We start from the raw sequence: 12,546 nt of genomic DNA on the forward strand, positions 1-12,546 counted from the left end.
GTCGCCAAGGTGCCCACGTCAGAAAGAACAAAACAGCTGGGAAAAACACACTACACGAGCCTCCGAAGGAAACCAAGAGGATGCGGGGAGAGAGGGCACCGTGCGGGTGCTCCGTCAGGGGCCCCTTAACAGGAGGGAAGCCCGGTGTGCGGGCTGCCGGCGGAGGGAGGGAGAGAGACAGACAGAGACACAGAGCCGGAGACAGAGAGAGACTGAGAGGGACAGAGGCAGAGCGCCCCCGGGGGGCCCCGTGCTGACCCGCTCGGTGAGGGGGGATGAGTTTGCTGTCCCCTCAGACGGAGGTCAGAGTATCTACCCCCTCGTGGCGCTGAGCGAGGCTCTTCCCGAGCGCCCCCCAGGCCCGCTTCCCCGTGGCACTTGGTGCCCCGGGAGAGCTGGTCTCACCGGGAGGTGCTGGGCTCCCCAGCCCCTCACAGGAGCCCCGCTGGCCCGGCCTGGTGGGCGCCCGCCCTCGAGGGTCTGCCGTAACCCCCACCCCGCCCCGGGCAGGGGGTCGCTGCCCGGCTCTGTTCGGGTTACCCCCCCGCAGGGAGCCCCTGGGACCGGCTTGTCCAAGGCGGCCCACCGCGCTGTGCCGCCTTATCTGCTCGGCTTTCCGTGTCGGCGAAACGTGCCACTGTGTCTCCCCGCCCCCGCGGCCCAGGCCCGGTTCCCGACCCCCGACCTCCGACCTCCGACCTCCGACCTCCGACCTCCGACCTCCGACCTCCTCCCGAGGAGCCGCCCCAGCTCCGTCCCTGCCGGCCTCGGCCTTTCATCTCTCCGTCTCGCCCTCTCTTCGCCTTAAACGGAAAAAGACAGGACTGAAGCCTCTAGGACACCGAACTGCCCGCTGGCCTCCGCGGGCGGCCTTTCTCTGCGGGGCTGCTTCCCCGTCCGCACCCGCTCCGAGCCGAGCCGGGCGGGGCTCTGGCCGCGGGCTGAGCATGGCCGGCCCCGGGCCGCCGCTCGCCCTCCTCGCCCTCCTCGCCCTCCTCGCGCCGCGCGGCGCCCAGCCCGCAGGTAGGCGCCGCCTTGGGCATCCTTTCTGACTCAGGCTTGCGGGCGGGTGGGTCGCGGGCTTTTCCTGGGAGCCGAGGGCCCCCGGCGGGACCAGCATGACCTGAGCCCAGCGCCCGGTCTCTTCGCCGCTCGTGACGAGTATGTTGGAAGTGACCGTGTCCCTCGGGGTCCCCGGGGGCCCAGGTGGAGCCGGCCGCCGGGTCCGGGGCTCAGGACTCGGTAGCGCACGGCTTCTGGGGGAGCCGAGAGGGCACCCCAGCCCCTCATGCCCCCCACCCGCGGGCCTCTCCCCGTCCTCAACCTTCCTTCGCATTCAGACCCAAACCAGCGGCCTCAGATGGGGGCCCTGGGGCCCTGGAGCCCTGCCGCCCACGCGGCCAACGCGCCCCCGCACCCAACCGGCGGCCAAGGTCAGGTCGCCAGGAGCTCAAAACACACCAGACTGCAGAGGTTTAGCCCAGAAATCAGAATGCAAACTCAAATTAATAGTTTTTTTAACAATTGTTGTGTGTTGAAACAGAAGTATTTTGGATCTATTGGGTTAAATAAGTATATTATTTAAATGATCATAACCTCTTTCCTTCGATGTCCTAAATGTCCTGGGACACTCGTGACCACAGGGCCTGCAACCGCTTCTCTCGGCTGCTCTGCCCACCTCAGCCAAGGCTCCAGCCACTGCCGCCCTCCCTCCCTCCCTCCACGCAGCAGACAGGGTGACATCAGATACCTCTTACAGTCAGTCGAACCTTTAGAATAAAACCCAAAGCTCGGAATGAGGCCTCAGTAAGAGACACCCCCCCCCACCCCCGGCAGCACACAGCTCACAGCCGCGTACAACTGTGCACAATCGTGTACGAGGTAAACGGCCGAGGACTCGTGAAACGCTGTCCTGGAGGGGCCACAGATGAGATACCCAGAAAAACCCTCCCGGTAACGCTGAAAGCAGAGTATTTTATCCCATGTTTGCTACATGCCCCTGCCTGGCACGAGGGGAAAGACCAACGGGAGCAAAAGAATGAACGGGGTAGTGCAGCGCCCACCACCCTCGGCTCCCCGCAGCCCCAGGCGCAGAGCCTACACGGCGCGAGGGGACCCAGGAGGAGGCCCCACCCCCGCTCAGACCACGCTTGGCACCACGTGGGGGAAAGAGACCAGCTCCGCGGTGGGATGCTGGTGCTGGGTGGAGAAAGAGAAACCTCTCCGGAGAAGCAGTCGCTGCGGTCGGCCCAGGGGTCTGCGGCCGCTGCTTGTGACTGCAGTGACACCCCAACGATCCAGGGTCACGTCGGGGGGAGACATGGGTCCTCGTTGCCTCGGGCTCCCTTCTCAACCTGGGGCCCCTCATGGTAAAAGAAAACCCCAAACACACAAGGAAAGAAGACAACCAGAAACTTGCAGGAAAAAGAGTAGAATCAGACTCACAAAAACCTTGATACCCAGACACAGAACACAGGAGATGTGCTAGAGATACGGCAAGAAAACAGGAGACATTAAAATGCCCAAACAGATGTGAAAAAGAATCGAACAGAACTTCTGAAATGGTAAAAATATTCATTGGAATTTTAAAATCCATTCAATAAATGAATCAACAGAAAGCATTCAGGGAAAAGATTCTCCTTTACAGCAGAATGCCGATTAGTAAGTGTAGAAGGAAAGAGGGGTGTAAAGTCACTCTTCTGCAATTAAAATGGTAATAACTGATTCAGGAAAAACTACTTCATTGACGCTGAAAACACTCGGCTAAAGACTGTTGGGGGACAGGACATTCCTATCCCAAAACATCTTCCTCACAGTGGAGAAACCTGTGGACACCATCTATGCAGTGTCCCCCAAACTTCATGTTTACCCAGAACCTCAGAATGTGACCTTAGTTGCAAATAGGGTCTTTGCAGGTGTATTAATTAAGAGGAGATCATCCTCAGTTAGGGTGGGCCTTAAATCCAACGACTGGTGTCCTTATGAGGTGGCTCTACTCAGTCCTCCCCACTGTGATCCTCATCCTCACATTCCAGAATGACGCTTAGAGCTCCAGCCGTCACATCTGTGTCCCAGGTAGCAGGATGGAGAGAGGGACAAAGAAACGGCCAGGGGCCACGCCAGTTGTCTTTTTCAAGAAGGTTCCCAGGAACCTGCTGCCTAGCCCTTCTGTTTGCATCTTGGTGGCCAGCGCTCAGCCATGCAGCCACCCTTAGCGCCAGGGGAGTCTGTCCGCACAGCCGTGTGCCCAGCTAGAAATCGGGGGCTCTTGTCCTGGCAGAGGACTGCCCAGGGGGCAGCCTCTCAGGCCCGGTCTCCACCCCTTCCTCGCGGGCTCCCACCCTCCTGTTCTAAGTTCACTCCTACTCACCTGGCTGCACGTAAGGGGCCCGGGGCCCAACGTCGTGGGGAGCAGGAGGTAAACTTCTTCCCGGGTCTGAGGGTCAACCGTTGGGTCTGCTCCTCCCAGCACCGCAGAGCCTGGCCCTCAGGATGCGGGTGGGAGTTCTTGGGTTGCCCGCCCACGCTGAGGCGCCTACACGCCTGTCTTGCTCTGCAGTGTTTCTTCCCACCTCAAAAGCAAATGAAATTCTGGTGAGACGGAAACGAGCCAGCTCCTACCTTTTGGAAGAGCTCTTTGAGGGAAATTTAGAAAAGGAATGTTACGAAGAAATCTGTGTCTACGAGGAAGCACGAGAAGTATTTGAAAATGACGCATCCACTGTATGTATCCCCCCTGCCAAAGACTCACACGCCTTCTGATTATTCCGCTGCCTTAGAGGACATATTTTCTCAAAGAGGCTGAACTAAATTAATTAACCTATTTACTTACGTGGGAGGTTGATCTGATCCTAATTGTACAGATGAGGAAACAGAGACACAGAAGTGAAATCACTTTCCCCAGCCAGTCAGTGGGGCGCCCGGGATGGCAGCTCAGTCCCACCACCTAAACTCTTCAGATTAAGTAAATTAGCACATCGAGTAGGCGGACTCCTCACGGAGGTCACTCAGCTTGGCAGGACACTGACGGAATTTAGTATTTTTAATAAAGATGTAACTGTTTCAACGTATCAGCGACGCGAACGTCCTCCCTAGGGTGCCTGCATGGTAAGAACGTCTCTCATAATCTATAACCTGGATTACAAGCGACAACACATACACTCCAAATAATACAACTGAGAACTTGCCATTCTCAATTACTCATAAGCTTATCAATCAGTAAACAGAGGGGCTGAATGTTTGTGTGTAAATATTTCAGAATAGTAAAATACGTAATAAAGACTTCCCAGTTCTACATATTAAAGCAGCGATATTTAAAGGTGATTCTGAACAAAATGTTGACCCGTTTCTCTAATATATTTTTAAAGTATTTTAAAATCATAATTTCTTAAACGCCCATGTATAAGAAAATGATCTTTAATCAAACGAAGAGAAATTAAAACTTCCTGGTAAAGTTGTGCTTGAGTTGTTAGAAGTCCGAGTATGATTTGGGGAGATGCAATTACTTATATGTTTACCCTCCAGGCCTTAAGTCTGAGTAATTCTCCTAATTTTAGATACCGCCACCCCAAATTAACATTCCCCCCCACATTTTTAATCCTTGTTGAATTGGCTTATAAAAACAGAAAAAGTGATGTGAATTTTTTACATCTGCCTCAGGCACTCTGCAGAGTGGGGCCATGGAGACAGGCCCGGGAGGGGAAAGGGCCTCGCGAGGCCGCGGTGTTTGTGCCACGTCTTAGACTGTTTTCCCTTCCTCAAATGGGTCACCGTAAATAAATACTGAATGGGACATGGGACATGGGTGTATTAAAGATGATATTAAGTAGATGTAAAGAATTTTACGTTCTTTGTTTCAACCAGTATTTTCCTACGAAGTGAATAAAAATCAACACTTTCTTATTTTCAAGCCGGGCCACAGGAGAAAACACGGAACACAGACGTCCCATTTGTAACACTTTTATGTTTCTCTTGTACAGGATGAATTTTGGAAGACATATCTGGGTAAGTGCCTCCTCCACCTACTCCAGGATTCTTTCCTCTTCTCCTCCCTTTAAGGTCAGGGGAGGCAGTTGGCTCACGAGGGCTGCTAATTTGAGGCCAGTGGATTCCAGATTTCGAGCCTTGGGCTCCTGGAACCCCTGACCCAAAGGAAGGGCCTGGCACTGCCCGAGGACGAGGGTGGGAAAGGCCCCGGGGTCCCGCCGGGATCAGGGGGAAGCTGGAGCGGCCTCCCGGGCTCCCTTGGGCCTCGTGCTGAAGGGTCAGACCCGGTTGAGGGAGGCGAGGCTTGGGGGATGCTGGGCGTCCCTGCGGGGACCAGTGACGGGAGAGCTCGAGGAGGCGCCGGCGCTGGTCACGTGGCCGCCCAGCAAGGAAAGGGGGTCCTGGAGGGACGTCGGAGGGTGTTACCCGCAGGGTGTCCTCACGTCCCTATCGGCAGGCGGCTCCCCGTGCGTCTCCCGGCCCTGCCTCAACAACGGGTCCTGCCAGGACAGCATCCGCGGCTACACCTGCACCTGCGCCCCGGGCTACGACGGCCGGGACTGCGCCTTCGGTGAGCCCCCCGACCCCCGCCCGGCCTCCTGCCCCGCCCCGGCCTCCGCCCCCGCCCCCTGACCCCCGCCCCCCGGACCCCCGGCCTCCGCCACACCGAGCCCCGCCCCGGGGATGAGCAGGAGGAGGCCCGTGGTAACCCGGCTTTCTGCTGGGAATCACACCTTGTGAACGGCCCCCTGTTTCCCCCGTGGGGTCCCCCCCTCTTCCTCCCAGGCCCCGCCCCGTCCAGACCATTCGCGATCTACTCTCCGCTCTCCCGGGGCCCGGCTGACCCCGCTGGGGGTGATGGGTCTGGGGGGGGGTCAGCCTATAAGGAGACCGCACCCGGCTCTCTGGGTCGTGGGTGCGTGACCCGGCCTGCAGCCTCATCGGCTGATGTCCCTTCAACATCGTGAGACTATCCGTGGGGGGTGGGCGGCGCCAATTCCCGTCAGTGGTCGTTCGTGCAGCAGTGAACTCGCGTAATGCTCCCGAGGGCCAACGCGGAGCCCGTTTCCGGGACGAACGTTACGTCCAGCCTGGATTCCCGGGCTCCAGCTGCCTCCTGAGCGCCCCGCCCAGTGCTGTGTGGACGCCCCGAGTGCAGCTCGCGCCGAAGCAGGGCTTCCAGCTTCATCCCAATGCCCACCTGGAAGAAGCCCCTTAAAGGGAGCGGCTGCTGCGGCGGGAAGTGAGCCCACGGCCGGGAAACGAAGATCCTTGCGAGGGACTTGCAGACCCGCCCCCCGCAACCGAGCTGCTGCTCTGAGGACGGAGCCCTGACTGCTCCTCGCCCCTTCCTGACGCTGGAGTCGAAACGCTCGCCTGGCGACGTTTGGAAGGAAAAGCCAGAGTCCCCGTGCGCAAGGAGATTTCAGAGTGGCTATGTCCAGGGTAACATGTCTGGTTTTCCCTTCTTCCCTTTTCAGCTAAAAATGAATGTCACCCTTTGAGGACGGATGGGTGTCAGCACTTCTGCCACCCGGGGCCGGGGTCTTACACGTGCAGCTGTGCGAAGGGGCATAAGCTGGGCCAGGACCACAAATCCTGCATCCCCCACGGTGAGTCCCCTCCGCAGGGCCTCCTCCTGCAGGGACCTCTGACAGGCCACCTCCTCCCCCATGGCTGGGCGCGGGGTCCTCCCCCTCCGTGGCTGGGCGGGGGGTCCTCCTCCCCCCGTGGCTGGGCGGGGGGTCCTCCTCCCCCCGTGGCTGGGTGGGGGGGTCCTCCTCCCCCATGGCTGGGCGCGGGGTTCTCCTCCCCCCGTGGCTGGGCGGGGGGTCCTCCTCCTCCGTGGCTGGGCGCGGGGGGTCCTCCTCCTCCGTGGCTGGGCGGGGGGTCCTCCTCCTCCGTGGCTGGGCGCGGGGTTCTCCTCCTCCGTGGCTGGGCGTGGGGTCCTCCTCCTCCGTGGCTGGGCGTGGGGTCCTCCTCCCCCGTGGCTGGGCGGGGGGTCCTCCTCCCCCGTGGCTGGGCGGGGGGTCCTCCTCCCCCGTGGCTGGGCGGGGGGTCCTCCTCCTCCGTGGCTGGACCGGGGGTTCCCAGTCCCCTGCCGGGCTTGCCCGGGGCCTTCTCAGTCCCTGAGAGCAGATCGTTTAATCTCACCTGCTCTGTGTTATACGAATTATCTCAACCTAGCGGGCATCCAGGAATAGGCTGAAGGGTCAGCGCCACAGATAAACCCGACGTCTGCCCTGGGAGGCACTGACTTTTCTTTTCATGTGGCCACAATGAAGACAGGTGTGCGTGCGGAGCCCTCATCTCTGAGGGCCTCCTGACGTCACAGGGATGCGAGCAGGACCCTCCGACTTTCCCGTGGCAGGTAACAGAAACATTTTATAAATGTGTTTTAATCCTTTGTTACAAATTTCATCCTATTTGTCATCTCCACCTTCTTTGATTTAGGTGAACTGCTTACGATCTCAACATCACACTTAAAGCACTTTCTCATTCTGAGCTCACAGCTTCAGTGTCTTCATTATTTGCACCAAATAAAAACATAGTTTTATTTACAGCCATCCAAGGCCTTTCTTAGAGTCCAAAAACCGTTTCCAATGTCGCTGCTCTCGGAAGATAGGCATCCTGGCGGCGCTTGGGTGGACACGGTGGGTCCAGAGCCAGAGCAAGGCCCGGGCCCTGCTCACAGCCAGCTGGTGGAGTCCAGCTCCGCTGCCACGTTCAGGAAACGTCTCTTCTTCGGCACCATTTCTGTTATTCTCCTGTTTCTCCCTTGCCTGGTTTGGAAGCTAAATATTCTATTTCTCTTCATCCAGTGACCACTCTTGACACTGAAACTTTAATATCTAACTTAGCAATACCTGAAGTTATAATGTTTACCCTTCTCCCAAATTATTTCAAGCACCTCCCACGAGGCTCATCTGCTATTTTGACCAATATTTTATCCTTTTCTTGCTTTTTTAGTAACTCCACAAAATAAGTATTATTTTTAATCATACCGCCAACATGGGTTTGGATTTACCTACGTTTTGCATTTTCCTTGCAACCCAGGCCCTTAATGCAGATCATCCCCTTCTGTCTCGTCTGTCCTTTAGAACAGCCCTGTCGATAGAAACACAATATCGGCCACAGACGTAACTTAAATTTTCTAGCAGCCACGTGCATAAAAGTAAAAGCAGGTGCAAGTAATTTGGATAGTGTGTTTTACTTACCTCAATACATCTAAATATTATCTCAACATGTAATGAACAGTAAACAATGAGAGACACTCACATTTTCTCTTTCACTAAGCCTTTGCCCTCTGGGGTGTACAGCCTTTTACTCTTGGAGCACATGCTGGCTTGGACCAGTCAAGCTCAAGTGCCCAGTAACCACAGCGACCACCATGGTCGACAGCTTTACAGGGCCCTTTGGTGAAGGGGCTGCCTCAGCCCCGCGTGCGTGCGCGTGTGCACATGTGCAGAACGCGTCTACTTCGCCCTGCTGCTCGCAAGCAGGTGGAGCCGGGCGGCAGCGTTCGGCCGCTGGGTGGAGGCCCGGCCAGACGACGGACAGAGCTCAGTGACCACCGGACCCGAAAGGACCGAGGGAGGGGACATCGAGTGAGAGGCGGGGTGGAGGTGGGGATCTGTCCCCAGCGGGACCGTACGTTTGCTGCCTGTCCTCCTGAGCGTCCATCTTCCAAGTGTCCATCACTCAGCCCTTCTCGCCCCTCCACTCCGTGCGCTGCGGCGGCCTCAGCAGTGGGTGGGCTGGGCTGGGCTCGCTGGAGGGGTGTGCGCCCATATTCCTAACCACGACACTATACTGACCCGAATCCTGAAAACTGGCACCAACTCTTTATTGTCTGTTTGGTTTTTAAAGGTAAAACTAACAAATTCTGAAGGAGAAGACTTCTGTGGAGGTGTTCTAATACAGGACAATTTTGTACTGACAACAGCAAAATGTTCACTCTTGTACAGAAACATTAGTGTGAAAACAAGTAAGTATTTTATTCTTTTTAAAATAAATTTATTTATTTATTTATTTATCTTTTAAGTTTTGGCTGCATTGGTTCTTCGTTGCTGCGCGCGGGCTTTCTCGAGTTGCGGTGAGCCAGGGCTACTCTTCATTGTGGTGCGCGGGCTTCTCATTGCGGTGGCCTCTCTTGTTGCGGAGCACGGGCTCTAGGTGCGCAGGCTTCAGTAGTTGTGGCACGTGGGCTCAGTAGTTGTGGCACACGGGCTTAGTCGCTCCGTGGCATGTGGGATCTTCCCGGGCCAGGGCTCGAACCCGTGTCCCCTGCATTGGCAGGCAGATTCTTAACCACTGCGCCACCAGGGAAGCCCCGTCATTCATTTTTATAAGATCACATTGGAAGTAAACACTATCCTGTGTAGAAACAAAACTTTTCATCTGGAATCTTTGCTCCTAACGCAACACAGACTGAGCTGCTCTTCCTCACAGTCATAAGGCAACGGCGACACCTAGTGGAACTCTGGGCACAGCAGGCAGACACATGCGGAATGTTTAGTCTAAGGAGGAAACCACAGCTGGTGAAACTGTCACTGCGAGGCACTGACACTGCCGTGGGGCAGCTCGGACCCCTGTCCACCCCGGGGCCTGGGCTGTGCTGTGAGCTGCTCCACAGCGATTCCCAGGACCCGCAAATATACGCTCCAGCCCCAGACACTTTTCAGTCAACAGAACGTCGGCCTAGAAAATGACATCCGAAAAGCCAAGCTCTGATGGGCTTGGAGAGGTTCCTCCTAATTTCTTCCTAGTCTTTTGACTGGTTCAGCAACCCGCACTGCGCTCTGCGCCCGCGCCCCCGCGAACACCTCACTGGGTTTCCTAGAGGAGAGTGTGGGAGAGGCCCCTCCGTGGGGTAGCCCCTGTCCCCTGCGCGCAGGAGCCGGGCGGCAGGGCGCACGTTGTCACCTTGACCCCCCGCCTCCTTCCAGGTTCCCGCTGCCGGGCGCGCGAGGCCCCACCGGCGGTGGAGGTGAAGGGCGTCCACGTGCACACGAGATTCGAGGCGGACACGGCGGACAATGACGTGGCCCTGTTGGAGCTGGCGCGGCCCGTGCGCTGCCCCGACGCCGGGCGGCCCGTCTGCACTGCCGAGGCCGACTTCGCCGAGCGCGTCCTCCTCCCGCGGCCGGGCGTGCTGGGCGGCTGGACCCTCCGTGGCCCTGAGCTGGAGCCCGCGCGGCTGCTGGTCACGCACATGGACCCCGGGGAGTGCGGCCGGGCCCTCAACGCCACGGTGACCACGCGGACGGTCTGCGAGCGGGGCGCGGCGGCCGGGTCGGCGCGGTGGGCGGCGGGCGGCGCGGTGGCCCGGGAGCACCGCGGCGCCTGGTTCCTCACCGGCCTCTTGAGCGCCGCGCCCCCCGAGGGCCCCGGGCCGCTCCTGCTCATCAAGGTCCCCCGATACGCGCTCTGGCTCCGGCGAGTCACGCAGCAGCCGAGCTCCGCCAGCCGGAGAGGCGACCACGGTCACAGAGGCGACGAGGAGCCGGTGCTGGGGTGACGGCGCCCTCAGCCCCTCCCCCAGGACCCCTCGTCTGAGCAGAACCCCGGGGAGGAGGGGGGAGGGCGCGCGTCCAGCAATAAAAGCAGAGCTGCCGGCACCGAAAGTCGCTTTCTTGAAACGCCAGGGTACAGAGGGGTTCAGTCCAACAGCGGTCGCGGGGGCGGCGGCGGCGTCGCAGCGACCTCCCCGCCTGCCCCGGGAGGGCAGAAGGAGCGGGCAGCGCGAGGGGCTGGAAGGCAAACCGCGGGCCTCTGCGCGGGCCCGACCCCGGGGCGGGAGCAGCGGAGCGGCTGGGCCTTAAGGCCGCAGCCCCACGACGAGGACGGCGCAGGGACCGCGCGGCGACAGCCCCGCGGCCCCGTGACGCCGCCGCCTCCACCCACGCCGACGGGCCGCGAGTCCAGCCCGAACGAACGGCGCTTCCCGCAGACCCGACCCGGGGGGCGGGGCGGCCGGTGCCCGACCGGCAGGCGAGAGCGCGTGGATGCACATCACGTCTATTTCCCCGTTAAAGTCTAAGCCGGAGGTGCCCAGTTCCCCCGAGGGAAGGCAGGGCTCTCCCGGCTGACAGCTCCGCGGCCACCGTGGCAGGGCCTAAAGGCAGCTCCCGCCAAAGGCACAGGCGGGGGCGGGCTCCTTCCTGACGCGCTGGGGAGCGCAGGGCTGTTTTAAGGGGTTAAAACTGTGACTCACACACTCTCCTCACCGGAGAACGGAGCTTAAACACAATTCAGATTTTTAAGTAACAACCCTTAAACAAACACGATGCTCGTTTCACTTCTGACATTATACTTCAACCCCAGAGTTAGCCTTTTATTGGCCAGTCTGCAGATGCGCTGGCCCATTTCTCTGAAAGGACCTTGGCAAAAATAAATATGTGAATCTAACGCGAACTAAGGGACAGGGCAGTGGAGGAACAGGAGAGGACTCTGACGTCTTACTGAATGTGGCTGTGTTATCTTCAAACTGTCATGAGGTCATCAGGCCACTGCTCTGAATGGCTACCAAGGATTTAAAATCCAGCCGATGTGCACTGCAACTTCTACACCAATAATTCTGTAAAGATACCTGCAACCTCGTTGATGGCATTAATTTGCCCTACAAATCTGGATTTGCTAGAGTAGAAACCCTACCCGGAAATTATGACAAACACACACAGCACAGGCAGAGGTAAGAATCTCCCTACAGCATTTACAGGCTCTATAGAAACAAGGACCACTGCAGAGAAAGATACAGGCCTGCAACGCAGCTGAGACGCAGTGGGCCACGCGAAATGAAAACTGCTTTAGTCACGTGTATAACTTAATAAATGGTTAGAAACCACACGAGGTAAGCAAATCAAAACAATAAAACGCAAGAAAAGGGAACTTGATTAGATGGCCACACCCATTCACGCCCGGGTACAGACTGCTTCCAAGTTTGGGGGCAGTGCGCACAACGCCGCCAGGCCTGTGTTGACGAGGCCAGGCCGGCCGCTCCACACACAGGCCTCCAGACCCGTGGGAACGCGGGATGCTCGAGCCCGAGGTTCTGTTTCTTTCATTGCCAAGTACAACCCCGTGTTATGGTTCACGGTCAGTCCCTGATTTTCTACTGTTCAAGAAAATACCTGAAAGTGTTGAAAATGCCCAGCTCTCTACGCTATGAAATCCAGGCACGCTCCCAGAAGTCCAGCGCTCACCCCGCAGCGAGGACGCAGCTCTCATCCGTGAGGGTGTGCCCGGCCCCACGGAGCAGCGATGCCGTGACAGCAGTGCCCCGGGAAACACGGACTGTCTCACCATGGCCGTCTGCGCCTCCCCCAGGCCACGCTCTGCTGCTCAGGGAACTGGTGGGGGGAGGCGGCTGAGGGCCTGACACCCACGGCAGGCCGTCCCCTCCGCACTGCCCGCCCCCACGCCCAAGTCTGGACATGCCCAGGGTGGAGGTCACACTGCTGACTCGGAAGCCCAGCTCACAGAAGTGGATCCAGCTCCACCTCTTCTCTGGGGCCCTTGCTCTCGGAACGCGGCTCCATCCGACTGGAGAGGCGCACG

The 12,546-nt window shown here is 58.4% G+C and overlaps 1 protein-coding gene across 1 annotated transcript; it reads left to right on the plus strand.

Moving 5' to 3' along the window:
• The first annotated feature begins 1,163 nt into the window (after positions 1-1,163).
• PROZ (protein Z, vitamin K dependent plasma glycoprotein) lies at positions 1,164-10,545 on the plus strand. Its single transcript, XM_065895951.1, is given in 10 exon segments — positions 1,164-1,242; positions 1,341-1,433; positions 3,560-3,723; positions 4,980-5,004; positions 5,444-5,557; positions 6,468-6,599; positions 7,272-7,357; positions 8,857-8,974; positions 9,936-10,496; positions 10,499-10,545. Coding segments are annotated over 10 exon segments (1,419 nt in total).
• Positions 10,546-12,546: the final 2,001 nt, after the last annotated feature.

The sequence above is a fragment of the Phocoena phocoena genome, chromosome 18 (genome assembly GCF_963924675.1).
Source record: "Phocoena phocoena chromosome 18, mPhoPho1.1, whole genome shotgun sequence".
Taxonomy (NCBI): domain Eukaryota; kingdom Metazoa; phylum Chordata; class Mammalia; order Artiodactyla; family Phocoenidae; genus Phocoena; species Phocoena phocoena.